Source organism: Tachysurus vachellii, chromosome 10, assembly GCF_030014155.1.
Source record: "Tachysurus vachellii isolate PV-2020 chromosome 10, HZAU_Pvac_v1, whole genome shotgun sequence".
Classification (NCBI taxonomy): domain Eukaryota; kingdom Metazoa; phylum Chordata; class Actinopteri; order Siluriformes; family Bagridae; genus Tachysurus; species Tachysurus vachellii.
The window spans coordinates 15,286,304-15,305,712 of record NC_083469.1 but is presented as its reverse complement, the minus strand read 5'-3'; the positions used below and the strand labels follow the sequence as shown (position 1 = coordinate 15,305,712).

The 19,409-nt window shown below is 36.8% G+C and overlaps 3 protein-coding genes across 4 annotated transcripts; 2 read left to right on the top strand and 1 right to left on the bottom strand.

Annotated features, from left to right (window-relative positions):
• The first annotated feature begins 626 nt into the window (after positions 1 to 626).
• Positions 627 to 6,021, top strand: kcnk3b (potassium channel, subfamily K, member 3b). Its single transcript, XM_060879819.1, has 2 exons — positions 627 to 1,040; positions 2,899 to 6,021. Exons 1-2 carry the CDS (start codon positions 755 to 757, stop codon positions 3,753 to 3,755), a joined length of 1,143 nt encoding a protein of 380 aa, XP_060735802.1. The 5' UTR covers positions 627 to 754; the 3' UTR covers positions 3,756 to 6,021.
• A 145-nt stretch (positions 6,022 to 6,166) lies between these two features.
• Positions 6,167 to 10,443, top strand: marc1 (mitochondrial amidoxime reducing component 1). The gene is made up of 7 exons (XM_060879820.1): positions 6,167 to 6,478; positions 7,639 to 7,809; positions 8,033 to 8,192; positions 8,560 to 8,700; positions 9,117 to 9,178; positions 9,644 to 9,715; positions 9,914 to 10,443. The coding sequence occupies exons 1-7, from the start codon at positions 6,237 to 6,239 to the stop codon at positions 10,026 to 10,028; spliced, it is 963 nt and encodes a 320-aa protein (XP_060735803.1). The 5' UTR covers positions 6,167 to 6,236; the 3' UTR covers positions 10,029 to 10,443.
• Positions 10,444 to 14,257: 3,814 nt separating this feature from the next.
• susd4 (sushi domain containing 4) lies at positions 14,258 to 18,855 on the bottom strand. Of its 2 annotated transcripts, none has more exons than XM_060879818.1 (9): positions 18,648 to 18,855; positions 18,108 to 18,267; positions 17,535 to 17,735; positions 16,818 to 16,991; positions 16,394 to 16,582; positions 15,937 to 16,128; positions 15,459 to 15,603; positions 14,880 to 15,265; positions 14,258 to 14,771 (listed from the first exon to the last, which is right to left on the bottom strand). In XM_060879818.1, exons 2-9 carry the CDS (start codon positions 18,223 to 18,225, stop codon positions 14,734 to 14,736), a joined length of 1,443 nt encoding a protein of 480 aa, XP_060735801.1. In that variant the 5' UTR covers positions 18,226 to 18,267; positions 18,648 to 18,855; the 3' UTR covers positions 14,258 to 14,733. The 2 variants fall into 2 exon arrangements, with proteins under 2 accessions (XP_060735801.1, XP_060735800.1); XM_060879817.1 differs by having other exon boundaries at positions 17,535 to 17,738; positions 18,648 to 18,852.
• Between the last annotated feature and the right edge of the window lie 554 nt (positions 18,856 to 19,409).

Genomic DNA, 19,409 nt, shown 5'->3' with positions numbered 1-19,409 from the left:
GTTATATGTGTTTGCGATAATAAAAGTCAAAATTGAACAGAAACATCCGCCTTGGACTGAAAGGCTACCGGCTAAAACACAGGCTGATCTGGTCAAACTTGTAGACCATTAGTACCATCTGGTAAGTTATTTTATAGCTTCCTCATTGCCTGACTAAAGTGATCTATAAATGATTGAGATTTTTTTCATTACCTAACTCAGTGTTTGTTTTCTAATATCTGGAAAGACAAGAAGATTAGAAAAACTGCTTCCCTCTACTAAATTGTAAATATGGTCTTAAAAAATTGTGTTTCATGCTTATTACTTCATGCATATTACTTCATCGTAACCTCTTGTTCCAATTTCTTGGCGGTGGTTAAAACTACTTGCTTTTAGTACCAGGCTATAAAGCAATCATTAACATTAAAACATATGCCTGCAGAAAAGCCTAGTGGTAACCGTAACTGATGTCAGCAGCCCACCTTCACTACAGGCACACAGTGTACCTGAGGCTCCTAGTGCTTTCATTGTAAGCAGTTACCCAATTTAACCTAAATGACCAATGACCAAATAAGGTGTCTCTCCTCCCGTTGCTTTGGGGGTGGTGCTGAAGGAACAGCTCCTAGTTTCCATCCTGCTCTCTCTCAGGTCCGCTTAATGATCATCCCACTGGTGAAGCCATGAGGGGTTCCGCAAAGACATGAATCACCAAAGTTCTTCTCACGAACCGGATCTAGCTCTGAAGAGGGAAGGATACTTAATTAGCTAACTTAAGATGATGAAGAGGCAGAACGTGCGCACGCTCGCTTTAATTATTTGCACCCTGTCCTATTTGCTAATTGGAGCGGGTGTCTTCGACGCGCTGGAGTCGAAGCAGGAAAAAACCCAGCGGAGAAAACTGGACTATCGCAAGTTTCAGCTGATGAGCAGGTACAATCTATCCAGGAACGACTTCGAGCAGATTGAGAAAGTGGTCTTGCTTCTGAAACCACACAAAGCCGGGGTGCAGTGGAAGTTCGCCGGCTCTTTTTACTTCGCCATCACTGTGATAACGACCATAGGTGAGGGTCTCTGTCTTTCAACCCATGCGCTTAGGTTCATTGACCTTTAATAGCATTGCTTTCTTACACAAAAACAAGCACATAACGATAAAATTAAATAAATAAATAAAATAAGTTTATTTTGTACTGTTTCCCTCGTTGTACTTCTCCCTACCGTACGACCTGTATTCAGATAATTTTCTAAATGTTGACGTCTTCGTTCAAAACCTCACTGCAGGACCACCTCTAAATATAATTAATAAAACTGTTAAAAATCTCAGATATTAACATTTAAAGGCTTCGGTGTATATCATGATTGTAGGCAAAATAAACATCCATTAATCCAAAAAGGACAACCATCCTCTTAGATGACTGACTATAAAAAAAATTCAAATAATGATCATAAAAAGGAAAAGAAACAATAGAAAATAATGTTATCTGCTTTTTAACCTTTCAATCCTTCACCATGGTTATTTTCTTTTAAGGCAAACAAAAAATGGTTACAGTATATGGCTAAAATATTTAAAAACCACCTGTTTAATCAGTCATTGTTGAAACTTCTACTGTCACGAAAATGATTGTGTTTGAACAGAAATAATAATATAACACAGCTTGGTAATAGTAAGAAATAATATTATATATATTTCATACATATACAATTACCATATTTAATCACTTAAATTATTTACAACCACTCTATTAAATGAATTCTGTACAATATCTGATTTAATTATCAGACATAACATTATGAAATGTAGAATGGAGACATTAGTGGTGTGTATTAAATATGTATAGCATAACACTTTAATTCATGCTTTCATCATGAAGCCAAGTAAGGTAGTTTGCATCAGTTATGATTTATTCTGTTGCTAAACCTTGTTTGCATTACAAATGTTTGCTCTAAGGTCTTTCAGGCTTAGACAGTGACCATGGAACACTAAAGAAAGTACACAGATAAGCCACATATCTTAAATCAAATGATTTGCTCCGCTCTGGAAAACTTATAGCATCACTATAATATTTAGAAAGCTAAGTGTAATGGATGATAGTACTAATATTTACTCAGTGCTCAAACAAAATGAGTAGATATATGCCAGGGGTACACACTGGCCTAATACCTCAGGTCAGACATAAACACTTAAAACATTAAGTAGACTGTTTATCCCATTCACCTTCAATTCCAAACTTGACGATTAACAGCAACATCTGGCTAAATTGCTGTGTTGTGTTGTTACCATTTTAAGGCTCTTTACTCGATGCATGCTTCATACTTCATATATCATACTTTTATGATGAAAAATCTTTTTTTTTTAAGACTACCATTTCTCTGAAACTATTGTATAAATTAAAATAGTTAATACATCATTCACTCAGACTTCAACAATCAGCACTCACTGCAACTGAATTATTATTTAAAATTTTGAATCATTTTGAATAATGCAGGTTATGCTCTGAAACCCTGAGCAATTTCAGCAAGAAACCATTAATACCTTCACAAAAGTGATCTTTCACTCTGTAGTGAAAGTTGTTTAGTTTTTTCTGCTTAAGTATGAAAATGTCTGGGACACATTTTGAGGATTTTCTGTATGGTATATATTCGGTCACATTTGTTGTCACATAAATGCTAAATGAAATTATTTAATCCCTGATTCAGTATTTTTTTTAATCACATTATAATCTTTATTATTGTCATCCTAAAACAATGATATATTTCTGGCTAACATGGATACATCAAATGTCAACTTAAAGAAATAATTATATTTAAAAGAATGAAATGTAATTTAATTTAGTTTTGTTCTCTGGCTTCTGATGGGCACATCATACATTGCCTTTGATGTGAAAATGAATGAGAATTACTTTGATGGTTTTTCTCTGTCAGGTTATGGCCATGCTGCTCCCAGCACAGATGCAGGGAAAGCTTTCTGCATGGGATATGCGCTTCTGGGCATCCCGCTCACTCTGGTTATGTTCCAGAGCCTGGGCGAACGCATTAATACCTTTGTCCGATTCCTGCTGCACAAAGTCAAGAGGTGTGTGGGTCTGAGACGACCAGAGGTCTCCATGGCCAACATGGTGACTATCGGCTTCTTCTCTTGTGTCGGCACCCTTTGCATTGGGGCAGGTGCCTTCTCACATTATGAGGGCTGGAGCTACTTTCATGCCTTCTACTACTGCTTCATTACTCTGACAACCATCGGTTTTGGGGATTATGTGGCCCTGCAGAAGGACAATGCGCTCCACAATGACCCCCATTATGTGGCCTTTAGCTTTGTCTACATTCTGATGGGCCTGACCGTGATTGGTGCCTTCCTCAACCTGGTGGTGCTGCGTTTTATGACCATGAATGCAGAAGACGAGAGGAGGGATGCAGAACAACGGGCTCTACTCTCCAAAGACAAGCAGAAATTCCAGCCTCCTTGCCACACCAACCTCCAAACCTTACAGACAGAGGAGCAGGATGCTAAGAGGCAAGGACTAAAGAGTGTCTATGCTGAGGTACTTCACTTCCAGACCGTCTGCTCCTGCTTGTGGTATAAGAGTCGGGAGAAGATGGTGATGCTTCCGCAGGACCTGTCCTTCAGTGATGCGCTCATGGAGCAGGGTAACTTCTTTGAGCCAGACTCCACAGGCTGTGTTTGTAGCTCCCAGCGATGCTCAGCCATTAGCACTGTGTCCACTGATGTGAGAAGCATCTCCCCCTTCAGACTGCTCTCCAAGAGACGCAGCTCTGTCTAGATGTGTAGCACAGGTGATGACAGGTGGTAGTTAGAAGCTCAAAAAACACTGCTACTGTATGTTTCTGCTCTACATGCATGCATTTAAGTACAGATGATGGAGTACAGCCTTTGAAGTTTAAGTACAAAAAGGAAATCCAGAGTAAGTTGGAAATTATCGTGTCTTAAGGACACAGTACCTCTTACATGTGTCACGTGTGTGTTTAATGAAATTGTCTCCTCCCGAGACCACATAAACTTTATAGAAGGTAATAGTGGATGTCTTTCTACTTCATAATTACATTATACTCCCTGACATGGTGCAATACAATGTGCTAAACATTTCAACAGTGCTTTATTAAGACAATACCAATAACATACCTTATCTCCTCGACACTTTCATCAAACCTCAGATTTATAATCAAATAATTAATTATCATGTATTGTATCGGTCAAATCCTTGTTCTGTGATCACTAGTTATATGTCTGTATGATGTCATCATTTTAATCACTTTCATTTGAAAATTATATGCTGCACAATGTGCTATAATCAACTTTGCACCAATATTCTGTTTAAAATGGGTCAATTTGTACCACTTTAATTAAATAAAGAACATTTTATGTACTGTAGATTAAATGTACTGTAGATTGAAAAAAAAAAGAAAAACGTGTAGAAGTGTAGAATCCAGTAGATTTTAATACTGCACAACACTGGACCGGGACCATGAAAATGAAACACCTACAACATGTCCACTGATCCAGATGGCATGCCAACATGACTTCTGTTCTTTGCCTGGCTCTGTCCAGCATCAGACAAGAATAGCCTCTCCCTTTGAAGACAGTTACAGTATATTAACCTTATAAGAGTTGCATGGCATGAGGTACAAGAACTGAAGATGATGCAAGATGATTAATGTCTACAAACATTCTGTTCTGAATGTCTGGTGTAGTAATGATGAGTTGCACTAGGTTAGCCTCAGCGACACCAATTACACAAATCACACACATCCCGTTAATACATCCCATGCCCTGTCCACATCTCAAAATGATACAAATATGAAAAGCACTCTGCTTTTTTAATCCATGTACTGTATCAGAATGACTAAAGTGCAAATTTTACTTCTTTCTTTCTTTCTTTCTTTCTTTCTTTCTTTCTTTCTTTCTTTTTTCTTATTAGATCAGCGGTTATAAAAAAAATACAGATGTATGCATTAAGTCTCTGTTTTTGTCTCAGCACTGATCTGGTCACAGTATCTTGTGTATTCCCCTCTGACTCATAGACAGCTTGCTGATCAGGCTATGTTTGGCCCATACAGGCAAGTGTGCCATCCTCAGATGCTGCCAAGGAGAAAGCGCTTCGTGCTTGAGACTTTGCCTTGAGCTATTAGGTCTGCATGACAGTGCAACAGAAGGCAGAAGGAGTGCCACTGCAACAAATGCCTGTATCGCCTCCCCATGGTGGCAGCATCTGTTGCAATATTCCTTATCATGGCTATAGATATTCACATTCATGGAAAAAGTAAAAATAGCTCTGACCGGTAGGTCACTGGGGGCAGAACATGATGTACACCTCAGCTGTGGCTTTTGTTTTGCTGCCAAGCAACTAAGAAAAAAAATTAAAAAATTTCCAATAGCTTTTTACTATTTACAATTATTAAAATTAGCTTTAAACCACATATGCATTGCATTTATTATTATATATTTTATACATTTATAATATGAATAGATATATAAAAAGATAAAAAGATTTACATGGAATCTTTTTCGAATGATTTGCTCTTCTACCATATCAACTGCAGGCCTGTTTTCAGCCTCTAGAATATCCTACTCACTGAATTTTACCTTCACCTCACTAAAGAATATTGAGAGTCCTACAGGTTGATAGAGATCATTATCCCAATCCTTTGAGGATTCCTTCAGCATTGGTTTACTATGTAGAACATTCTAGAGTAGACTGTAGTATATTTTACCCGTAACTGTAAAAATCTGATAACAAAATAAATGAAAACCAGAAAGTTTGACTCTTCATGTAGACCTTGTTAGTTTGAATTTCTTTATTAGTCTGTTTACTTGCCACTGTCTATGTGAGGAGAGAGCAAGAGGAAGAGGAACCTTAAGCTAGTTCAAGAAATTTTGATACCCTGCAGAATCACCAGGGGTTTTGGCTAAGACGCGTCGTGAGACGTCATCATAAATGTCACACGTGTTCACGTCTGTTCACTTGCGTCGAACATGACTACAGCTATAATAGAAAATAATTACAAATGGACGTATAAAAAGAAAAAAAAAACAACAACAGTGCTTGCGATTTCGTCTATTTTTAATCTTTTTTCTATACTATAAGTTTTTCCTTATAATAAATTCCTGCGCCTTTAAAAGTAGGCCGAGTTCAGCGTGTGAAGATTTTCATTGGCTGCTCTGTGTTTAACTCACGCGCACTGCTACGCTATTTCTACAATTCTGTGTAATTGCTCGTGTTTGTCGCTTAATTCAAAGCCTGAAGATGGATTTTCTGGTTAAATTATTTGCCCAGAACAGGAAAGTGGCGTTTTGCGTGTCAGGGGCAGCCGTGGCTTTGCTCGGACTCGCGCTCGGCTACAAATACACGCGCAGGCAGAAAAAGTTAACTGATGTTGGAGTTGTTTCACAGCTGCTGCTTCACCCCATGAAGTCTGGAAAAGCGGTGTGTGTCCCTGCAGCCGAGTGCCTGAGAATGGGCCTTAAAAGCGGAGATCTTCGTGATCGGTGAGATTTATGGCAACAGTTTAAAATGGTCGCGCATCTGCTGTAACCAAAGGCAAAAAGTGCAAAATACACTCATTTAAACAGATGTAGTTTTCTTCCAATCGTTTAACTTTCTAATAAAATTATTATTGGACATATCTAATCTCCAGATCTATGGACGTAGGAAGTAAATTGCAACACAAAGTTTTGCAACACAAGCTTTATTTACGTATAAACTGCATTCCTGTTAGATTAATTAATGTGCTTGGTAAAAAAATAGTATTATTGAGTCTGAAAGAATTAGCTGCTCTCTAATACGGTGTTTTTGAGCTACTGTGATGTATCCTGAGAAGCATGGAGTAATTAACATGGAGAAGCAAAATAAACACATGGAACTGGTGTTCACTGTCCCACTGTTTCAGTCCACCTTTATTTTACGGTTTTGTATTTTGCAGCTGGAAGATAAAAAGTTCGAGAGCATGCAAAACTTAACAACGTGAATTCTTATTTTTTGTCACTGTTCAGTTTGTCACATCACAATGGTAGTGTATGTTGCACTAAGTTCACATTGAATTTCATCATGAAACTCACATTGCCTGGAAATCTTGGCTTGCTTATAAAAATATATAGCTGTTTTATGCATATTGGAACCACAGTTGTGTATAAATAAACAATAGCATGATCAAAACTGTGGATATGTAAACACATTACACACGCACACCAATCTGTAGAAAGAAGGCATGTTTGCAGTACACTTGGTGCTGCCAATGTAATCATGCATATACTAACAAACTCCCAGGTATTTTGCAGGTGTACATATTTATACCACAGGGAGACAGGACATTGTTAAACCAGTGTAGCAAAGGACTGAAGTTGTTAAATAATGAGAATTTGTATTTATTTAAAATATTGTTTATTTTTGCAGCATATATTTTTCAGAGAAAAAACCTTCCAGAAATTCTGAGGGGCATGGTATATGGTGCAGCAAACACATCCAAATGATAAGAGTAGTAAATTCCTCCATATTACAGATGTTTTCATATATTTTCCAGAATTTCTTCCAGACTTATTAAAACTGAGCAAACGTATTGTATAAATAAAACATTATACACAATCAAAACTTGTGTGGATTTGTTGATGCATTGTGTCAACTTTTTGTCATCCTGTATGTGTCCTTGCAGTCACTGGCTGGTCATTACTGAAGATGGCCACATGGTGACAGGGAGACAGCAGCCTCGCTTGGTTCTTGTGTCTATGACTTGTGATGGAGGCCAGGTTTGTCTCAATGCTCCAGAGATGGAGGAGCTCAAGTTTCCCCTTCATCAGCCCAACAATCCCATCTTTAAATGCAGGTAGCTAGAATTGTAGATGTAGTAAATTAAAAGTATTTTATTTACTGTTATAATTGACACATTTTCAGTATTCAAGAGTAAACAGAAATGTAACTTTATTCACTGAATGTGGGTTTAGTCGTAAATGGTTGTTCATTATTAAGAAATCTTGTGTGTTTATACGAGTGTTTTCCTGTTAATGATGAACCAGTCAATTACAGAACAATGAACTTCCTACTTGTAGGGTGTTTAGTTCAGATACCGAAGGCAGAGACTGTGGGGATGAGGTTTCTAACTGGCTCACTCGATATCTGGCAGCAGACCAGACCATGCGCTTGGTGCACTTTGAACCCCAGTTAAAAGCCCGAACACCTCCAGAGAAAGGCTTTCCCAATGATGAAAAGGTTTGGTTTAGAAATGTATAATTTGGAGATGGCAAATCTTTAATCATAGATACTGTCTTGAGCCTATTATTATGATTCTAAATGACCAGTGTCACTGTTTTGCTCAGTATATTTAATACAGTATATACTGTACGGTAATATTTTAACTCTTTAAATGTATTTTATTTTTGTATTTTTAAACCATTACACATATATATTTTAACAAACCTTTTTAAAAAGCTCTGTATGTAATTGATTTAAGTTTGTTTGAAAATCAAGTCTCATTTTGTGAGTAATGAAATATTTATTTATGGCTTTATTTATTCCTACTTTATTGATTATATGAGCTGTGGTGCTGGTTACCTTTATTTGAGTTGCGGATGCCTAGGTGGCTTATCCAGATGCTGCTCCTATCATGCTGATGTCAGAGGCCTCTCTGAACGATTTGAACGGCAGACTAGATTCTGGCATCACTGTTTGTCAGTTCCGGCCCAGCATTGTTGTCAGCAACTGTGAGCCTTTCAGCGAGGTATGAAGCCATTACTTTCATTTAAACTAAAAAATGGTTACTGTTATAGATTTTCAGTATTATGTTATAAGAGAATATTGTATTTCTTATTCCAAGATTATCAGCTTTAGGATTTCCTGAGGTCAGATTTACATTTATATTTACAGCATTTAGCAGATGCCCTTATCCAGAGCGACTTACATTTTATCTCATTTTTATACAACTGAGCAATTGAGGGTTAAGGGCCTTGCTCAGGGGCCCAGCAGTGGCAGCTTGGTGGACATAGGAATCAAACTCACAACCTTCTGATTGGTAGCCCAACACCTTAAGCACTAGGCTACCACATCCCCACATCCTTTACACTTATGAAAAACATGTACTGTACAAACGAGACTGTATTAATCCGGCTTTACTAATCATTTGCTTTTTATATATAGGACTCATGGGACCATGTACAGATTGGGCAAGTGGAGTTGCAGAGAGTGATGGGCTGTGGAAGGTACTCATACATGTTATATACTCAAATATATATATGCAGGACTATATTTTTCTTAACATGCCATAGTTAAATGCCATAATGCCATAATAAATTTGCAGTTACCCACAAACAGTATTTTTAAATGAATCTTTTTCACAAAATGGTTTTTAACTGAAGTAACCCTGACCAGGATAAAGCATTAACTGAGATGACTGAGCAAATGAGTGAATGAGCAAAGACCATTTTATAAGTAATACATATGCTTCTGTGTTCAATACTGTAGCCATTCTTTGTCCTGTGAGCTTTATTTAGTACATTTACAGCATTTATCAGATCACCGTTACACACAGTGACCTGCAGAAGTGCTTTGTCTTTATTCTAGGTTCATTTCTGATCGGTTCTTCCATACTTAGCAGCATGTTTTGTGATAACGTTATTGCTGTTTGTGATAACGTTTACTCTGTTTGGTGTTTTTTTACTGTGCAGGTGTGTTTTCACCACAGTTGATCCTGAAACTGGAATATTCACTAGAAAAGAGCCACTGGACACTCTCAGAACGTACGTAAACTCTCCAATCACAATGCATACACAATAAGTGCATGATGTATAAACCTATATCTAAACCTAGCCTGTTCTTCTAATTTACCATTTTTAATGGTTGTTTTTTTTTTTTTCATCTCACCTTTAATTTAACCATCTAATAACCATCTAATTTTATTTTATCTTATGTTAGTTTATCTTGTCTTATGTCCCTAGTTATCGGCTAACTGACCCTGCACAGAAAACTGCACCAATACTTGGACAATACTACACAGTCAAGAAAACTGGGATCCTCCATGTTGGTGATCCCATATACAGAATTACTTACTGAGAAATGACACAATAAATCAAACATAAAGCTAAAATTAGAACAATTATATAATTCATTTTGATGTAATATCTAAATTTACATTGGTCATTACTGCTTACAAACAACACTACTTTTAGTGTATAATGTATGTGTGCAGATGTACAGAGATGTGCCTTAATATGTTAAAATGAAAGCATCGTTTAAAAACATCATTATCCTTTATTAGCTTGACAATTAGCCATTTAGCTATAATTAGTTTTTGCCTGACACTTGTTGTAATGCATAGTTCTTTATGGTTATAATATTAAATATAGGAGATATTACGCAGGCCAATACATCTCCAAATTCTAAAATTGTAGATGAATGTCAAAATAAGATACTAAAAATATTATTACTTTTGATGTTGATGTGCTGCTAATAAAACAGAATTTGTGCACTTTACTGTGATTTAATAATAGACAAAGACTAATTGTAAATTTAATGTGAACGGTGTATACTATTAATATTGTCTATATAAAATTCATCTCATCTATATCTTATCACAGGGACTCATTCTACACAAATGTGCATGTATGCGTGTGAATGTGTGTATTACAGTTATGTCATTATGTCATGTCACTGCAAATCCCAAGAGGCAAAGCAGGAGGAAATGAATGAATAACAAAGAGATAAATACCAAAGGGAGTCTCCAAGCTGTGAAAACCTGACTAGACTTGCAGACTCTCTGCATAAATTTAATCTGTTTAGCAAATAGAGCTCTTGTATTTCTTTGCTGAAATCATATGACTAAATATTTTTTTATAGCACAACCCATAGTGCTATACAGTTGATCTAATCAGTTGAGCTCTCCTCAATGAACTGGGAAGTTTATTATTATTTTTTGGACTTATTTAGACTTATTTGGACTGATTAAATGCACTTTCTGGCAGATAGACTGCTGTGTGAAATTATACCATTACATGGGTCACCTTTAAAGCAATAATATTTTGGTATGTTATACAAGATTTTCCGTGCCTTTCCCTTTATCTCAGAAATAACAGGAGTGTATCCTGTGCAATCTGTTCACTGTCCTAGAGGGAAAGCTGTCTACAGGAAGCTTATAAAATATGTGCAATTAGGTTGTTACTGTTGTAATGAACTGTAGCCTTTTGGCATGCATTTCTCTGTCTCTTAAGCCAGTGGGGGTTATTAAGTTTTTACAGCCTTCCTTATCTCAATAAATATTTTGCACACCATGAAGCAAAACATGCAATATTTCAAAGATGTCTAGTGACTCTGTGACCTAAACAGGTTCTAACGTGTGGAAAAATATTTTTTCGGTTCATAATATCACACAATGTGAAGCTGTTAAAGCTTGTAGGGTACAAACAGGTTTTAATGGTAGGGTTTTTTTCTTTTTGTAAGAAACATTTCAGACCTCAACTGACCCAACAACCGATTTTTAAGATCTACACAGAAGAAATCTAAATCTAAAATCAGTCAATAGGAAGCATGTTTGTATAAATAGTGCAAATCCAGGTTTCCCTTTCTGCTGTTTTTCTGGGGCCGGAGATAAACAAATGTCCACTGGGTGGCACTATTGCAATTATTATAAATTAATTTATTTACGTGCGTGCGTGCGTGTGTGTGTGTCCTACAGTCAATAGCCTGGGAAGTAAATGACGAAAGTTATTGAAAGATGAAACAAATACACATTAGTTGTTTAAGTATGTATCTTGGGACATTGGTTGATGGATATGTTAATTAGATTTGACATTGTTATATTTGTAGTTCATTATTTGCTTATAATATATGTAATGGGGATCTTTTTTGTCTGGGCCTAAAAGCTATTACTCCCACAGTGTAGACAAAAAAATTCTATTATAATCAGTTGAGCTTTAAGGAAACAATATGTCTAAATCTAATAGTTGTAAACCATACATACATGATTTCAAACTCCTAGTATGTTTTAAAGGTTGACGGTTCAATGTGTGGTTCGTAAATGCAAACTTAACATTTATAAGGCTGAGAGGTGAAGGGAAGTGTGACTGATCTGAATTTACATGGATGTGTTCAGACACACATCTTAACATTTTTTGGGGTGTGTGTAAGAGAGAGTTATGCTGTTGTCTGAATTAAACATGTTCAAATGCACATTACATGTGTATGGCAGTATACAATCTGAAATCAATGCACACAATGTACACTATCAATGCGCAATAATTTACATACAGTAATAGACAGTACAGTAAATATCAGCAATGGTGATAAATAATTGGTGTGCAGTGAGCTGTAAAATGCAAGTGCTACTGTAAATGTCAAGTCAGGTTACAGAGGTGGGATGTAGGAATGGCCCTTGTTCAAGAGGATTACAGAATGTGGAACAAGTGCTTAAGGCTCTCAGGTTCAGTCTCCTCTGAAAGGGGAACTGCTTGAAGTGGGACTGGGCTGAGTGAGAGACGTTGTCTTATTTTTCCTTCTCTTTTCCTTATTCTAGAGGAGTACAGGTCTATGAGTAGAGTGGAGCTGGTGCATTAAAGTATTTTCTCTCCATATCTACGTTGTTGTTTCTGCTTGGAGTGAGCAGATGTAGAGCTGTTACAGATACAGATGGACGATATGATGGCTGATTTTTTGATGGCTGATTAGAATTGATCCAGCAGTGCTTGTGACAACGCAAATGTCCCAGCATGTGCTGTTTAGCATTCTTATCAACTATGGTATGTTTTTTTTTTTTCCTCCCACAGAAAAATGAGATCCTGCTTGGTGAGTGTCACTAGGAATATCTGAGGCTCAGGGGCTAACTACAGAGCCATGAATTCCCAGAGGAAAGAGTGGGGTGTGCCTTAAACAACTAATCATTTACAATATCCATAGTTTTCTGTATATTCATCTCTAGGTGTTGGTTACTACACAAAATGACTGACGTCTTTTTAGATCACAGGATAATTACCATTTGATGTCACCAGTTGAGTCATCAGGAAATTAGAAAAGTGTGAGTAATTCACTGTTAGAAGCATTATTAGAGTAGAGTGACTAGAGCACATGGGACAGTTGAGCACCAGTCCTGAGGAAAGGAAGATACCGAATGTGGTCAGCCACAATGACATTTTCTATTAGTATGGAAATGAATGGATCAAGTGTCGAGAGGAACATTGAATGTGGGAATATTAGTGAAGATTGTTTAGATGCTGAAGAATATAGAGCAGAGCCATATTAATAGCATCATCTACAGACCTGTTAGTCTTGTATGCAGTTCTGGAGATCATTGACTGTCATTTTGATTTAATGTATATAATCATTTTGTGACAACAGAGTTTAAGTCAAACAATCTGTAATTTTGACAGTTGTTTAGACAGGAGACAGCTTCTGGTTTCAGGAAACTGGTAAAAGGTCACAGTGCATGCTGCCTATAGTCAGTGCATGCTGCCTCTTTCTTTAGGCTTCTGTTTCCTGAAAATAAGCTTCTGCCTTTAATCATAAAATATTTATATATGTTCAGCCAAGAACTGTCAGTGGTGAATATTTAGGTGACAAATGGGATGACAACCCACCTGTTGTAAATCCTGGGCCTGGAGTAAAAATCCTGTTTCTTAATACTTTAGGAAGTTTTTCAGAAAGTTTTCAGCAAGTTTGAAAGTAAGGGACTTGAAAATAAGGGACATTAGTGGGTTTTGGATTGTAGTTTGTAATGATCTGGTAACCCATCTAGCTGGAAAATTATCTTCCAGTCCTAGTATTTCAGTTTGGTAGCTATGATTCTCTTGCTAAATTAATATTTGGCTCTTTTAATGACCTTGCTCCTGTAAGCCAGTTCCGAGAGCATAATTTCTTTAAATTAAATGTTATTACACTGGTGAATGGTCCTTCCCGAATGCAGGTCTCCTCCACACTTTGTTTCTCAGCAAATAGTTTGGTATTACTTAGTTAACTAATCATTCAACTATGGTAAGTGGAACATCTGGTGTGTGTTACTGGTGCACAACAGAGAAGTACAGTATTTATGCTAAAGTTATAGATGTTCCCAAGAAATAAAAAAAAAAAAATAGAAAAATAGTTAAGAATGACATGATTCTTTCAGGTAGAAAAATGCCACAGAGTCATGTCTACACTTTTATAGTAGCAGAATTAGCAATCATTGATGCACTTAAATTCATAAAATCATTGATGCACCTAAAACATGGATAAACGTGTTAATTAGAATACCTGCTAATTGGTTAGCTGAATGTATTGTAGACTTGCTGAAACAAAAGAAACAAATTACAAAAAGATTTAAGAAAGATTGTGTTTAATTTTTATATATTTTTACTTGTAAGCAGCAAACATTAATGAAATCATCTGTTTTGAATACATTTGAAATAAGGTTATTTAATTCAATGTCATCTCTGAAATAGAATTTACAGATTTTTAATTTACCTCAAAGCAGTATACTTCATGGTCTCCTGTTATGTATCTTGTGAAGTCTAGCCAGACAGTTGACTGATTTAAATTAGATTTTAAAATGAGATCTCTCCTTTGGTAACTGCTGTATTTGACCAACAATGTGAATTTTATACTGAAACAAACTGGTTTAACTACAAATGCATAGTTTTTCCCCATGGCCCAAGCCAAAGGAACTAAACATATAATGTTATTATTGCCTTTATTGCCTTGCTAATGTATTGAATGTTATCTATGTTAAACCAATATGCAGTATTGAAAGTGCTGATCTAAATACAGCAGTGAGAAAATCTAAAATTGTATGTTATCAGAAGTCTTCTTCACCACCATCCACAAGAGGAATTTCTAGACAAAGGAGTCAAAGAACATTTAACAGTTATCAGTAAATAATTGCATTCCCTCAGGCTCCAATATATTATAAATCATTGACAATCTTTTGACAAGCCTACTTACCATCAGCAATATCTATGCTGGGACTTGTGGAAGCAGTTTCCTCCATGGACGTGATCGCATTGGTCTTCTCAGATACGTTGCTCAACCCAACATCATGTGATGAAGATGGATGCATAGCTTGTAGACACTCTGATGGCTCTGAAATGCTGTCACATGTCTCAGAATCTCCAGTGTCCAATGGAGCATCATGCTGACTTTCTGTGGGTCCTGGATATGAAGGAGGGTCGTGCTCTACTGAGTTCTGTGTGGGTTCTGGATCAGAAGAGGGAAGCACATGTGGAGGCTGGTAGCATGAACCTCTCACTGCCTCCTCGTAGGAAGGTAGAGGAATGGCGACACCATCCACTATTATGACGTTTGGGCCCCTGGCATCTTCTTGTTCTTCACTTGGAAAAGATTGTATTCATTACTTTTACTTATACCATGTTAAATATTCAAATCAGTTTTAGTCTAAATTAATTTTCAATATCAATTGCTATAAGCCATGCTATAAGCTTCATTTCCTATAACAATGTGCCCCATTGTGTTTTGTGCCTTACATAAGCCTCAACAAATACATGTATTATGTAAATGATGTACCTTGAATTCTGATTGCTCTTGCATTTGCAGTGAGACATCTTTGCTATGATGACTAGAAACAGGGCTAACAGCACACTTGAGGTAGTGAATGCCACTGGTTTCCATGCATGCAGTAAAGATTCCTGAAAGCCAGGCCATGAAGTCTCTGTGGAAATAAATACAAGCGAATCGTCTTTACACATGATTGACGCTCACTTACGTTCCTAGATGTCCTATTTCCTGTAACATTTTCTACTCATCCCGAGCACCTTTTCAGTTTTAGGAACTGAGTCCTATCCATTAGCCTATGAGAAAGATCTCAGACATGAACTGAGAACCCCATACAAAAATGACATTACAGTTACAAACATTAGGTTAACGTTTTAAATGTATTGTTTTATTACTTTGAGCACAAGGGATATGTTTTTTTTTTTTTAGAAGAGTCATTAATTTGAAAATCCTGATATTATTTTTTTTTCAAGAATTTCAGAAGACCTACCATCTTGAACACAGTAGATATGCATTTGAGGAAACCACTTCCCATATTGACAGGTGATGTATTTGTAGTCATTCATTAGAGAATAGCCAGGATCACAGTAGAACTCCACCACTGTCCCATGAATATAGCGGTTACATGGTTGTGGATGGCATATGTAATCTCCATGCTCCACCATCGGAGGTAAGGGACATGCTGTAAAGTGGATGTACGTGGAGAATATAAGTAATGTAAGTAATATAATTATAAGTGGCAAGGTCCTTTATATTGGACTGGGTCTTACTTATAATGGAAAATATGGCCATACAGCACATATTATTAAACAACCTTAAAATTGCTTCTGTGACATTTACAATACAGACGAAATAATTAAGTAATAAAATAATGAAAATCTTCTATTAGAACATGTTGAGATAATGGTTTAGTTTAACATATAGCAGCATGGTGGCTTTTCAGTCACCTTCAACGTCAAGGCACCTGGGTGGCACATCCGACCATATGAGGCTATACATGCATTCCAGTAATTCTGCACCCTCCAACTTGTATCCTGGAAAACATTGGTAGTGTACTACTGTCCCGATGGGCATGGAGAACTGTGTCTCTGAGATGTTCATGTAACTATGAGGAGGAATCAAAGGGCGCAGGCAGCCTGGAACAAGAACAAAGACCAAGAGAGCTTGATATACATCATAATATGACTAATCTAAAGTCTCCATCTAAACATCTTCTAGGTTAGGCAAATTATATTTTCCTAGATATTTCATAATATACAACAATACAAATCTACATGCTTTCTCTTCTATATGTATCTGGTCACAAAATACCTAAATGTAGAAAACAGGACTCCCTTTTGGTAAGACAGTTACAGTCAGATTACATAATACCTTGACAGATGGGCTGATTGTCCCACGTTCCATCCTCTTGGCAAACTGACTCCATGCTCTCTGTGTCAGGATAACGGATTTGAAATCCCTCATAACATCTGATAATAAGGTTATCACCTGGCCTGTAGGTCTTATTAGCTACAACAGCATCCTCAATATATGGAGGAAGACATTCTATGAAGAAAACATAGTTGTGTTGATTATTAAACACATCTTTACAATGTTATATATTATATATGCACAGCAGAATTTAAAATGAACGCTGTCCTACTGTTGTTTGTAGTTATAGGTAGAATTATAAGAGGCTAAATAAAAAAATATGAGCACTGAAATACTTTGGCTTAAGTCATTAATGGCTCTTGGCCCTTGTACTTTTAAGTAAAAGAATCTGGAAACTAGAAATTAAAAACTTCCTTTAATCCTTTAATTTAAACTTCCTTTAACTTTTAATTTGAGTGCAATTGTTATCAGAGACATATATTTAATTAAATTATTATTCTAACTGTCTTATTGTTGCCTAACTGTCTTATTACTGTCTGAACTGCTGAAGATAAAAGACCAACAAGTATTGCTTTATTTAAGTAATCAGAACAGTAGAAATTGCAGCTGGTAGCTGGTTAAACCAAGCTGAATCTTACATACAGCAAATTTAGTATTGATATTATGATCATCATTACTATAGTTTTAACTCTATTTACTTAATTGGCCTTTACTCACCTTCAGGAAGGCACACTGGTTTAAGGCTTGGTCTCCATCCCATTGATCCATTATGAAACAAAACACAGGTGATCTTTGATACTCCTTTTAGTCTGTATCCCCCGAAACAAGAGAATCTGGCCACAGCATTCTCAAAGAAAACACCAGAACTTGGCGTTCTGCTTCCATGCTCGGGGACACCCGGATCTCTACAGAACTGCTCTGCTGAAAAATGGCACATCAAGACAACTGATTTACTGTATACATGTTTATAGTATATATAGTTTCTTCAAATGCTTTATTGTATAGCCTTTCACTGTATTTACTGTTTAGACAATTGCTATATCGTATAGGTGTATCATGATCAAAGGTGAACCTGAAACGCTGCATGACTAAGGAGCAATATATGATGCAGACAAGCAAGCCTAATCATTTAGTCGACTATAATCATTTCTTTGCATGTAAAGAATCTCTGTATTGTCCATGCATGATATTATTACCACCACTTTAGCATTACTCCTTGTATAAGGTTTTCAGCTTGCACTTTTTGAGTCCAAAGCTAAGTGCGTTGCATTGAGATTAGAAAGCCTTTACCTATGGAAGCCTGTGGGAAGGCGGTGACCAGCTGAAGAGGAAAGATGCTGAATATCACAAGAAACTGGCCGGTGAGAGCAATACGGACAAACGGAGACGTCTTTCTGTCTACCTTCATGATGATTCATCTTTCACATCCGAAGAATCGGATATTAGTGCTCTGAAACGGATGAAGATAAGAACAATAAGCTGGGGGAAACGTTAATGTCGAAAATCCGCTGTGAGTCGGCGAATATATCAGCCCGTTATAGCACTGCCTTTCCATAGCACAGAAAGACAGCAGGCAAAGCGCCATAGTACGCCTTAAGTGGCAAGGCGCTTGTATAGCGATTCCGCATAATACGTTTAAATGGCATTTTCGGATTCATCTCGCTCAAGCCTGTACGGCGCGTTGTGCTGTTTTTCTTCTCATTAGCCGTTGTATAGTCTGTGATGAAAAACGCGTCAGCTTGCGGAGACAGGATGAAGCGCAGAGGCAAGAAATTACACGTAGAGGCTTCTTCATTAAAAAGAAAAAGAAAAAGAAAAAAGTGCACTTACCCAAAACTGGCATGCTTCAATTTAGTGCCCTGTTCACTTTCAGTCTTGTTTACAATTACAGATGAAATATTCACCCTGTACAATGATGTGCCCTTGAATGTACTTTTTGAATTTCTTTACCAGTTAAAGAAAATCAGGTTGGGACTTTTTTGTGCGTAAAGGTGACACTTCCTCGTGACGAGGGCATGAGTTACTGTATTGTACGGGTCAAAGTACATGCCATTCACATGGCATATAAAATCCCAGATGAGTTTTGATGTATAACTATTTCTGTTATTTTGGGACATAAGGGAAATTGGAACAGGTTCATTTAACAACATTTATTTTCAGGCCTGATGAGTCAATGTGAAAAGGAATTTTACAAAAGCCCTTGTAGAAAATGCTTGATAGACATCAAATAATTGATGTGACCTTACTGATGTGAGGAAGTGTGTTCAGCATCAAAAAAAGGAAGCTAAAAAAAAAAGGAAATATGAAAAATGCCAAATGCTTTGTCTAGTTTTAGTAAGGTTGGAAAATTGTCATGACTATTTCCACATATTTTATGATGCGTACAATGACGTTAAAGGTATTTGCCCCCTCCCGATTTCCTCTAATTTTGCACATTTGTCACACTGAATACTTTTATAACGTCATACATGAGAACATGAAGAAAGCAAGGATTTTTCAGTAGTCCACTAAAATCAATAAACAGTCTCACCTTCAATAGAAACATGTATAATGCAGTAAAGTGTGAAGGCTTTTGAGCAAGATTTATTCATT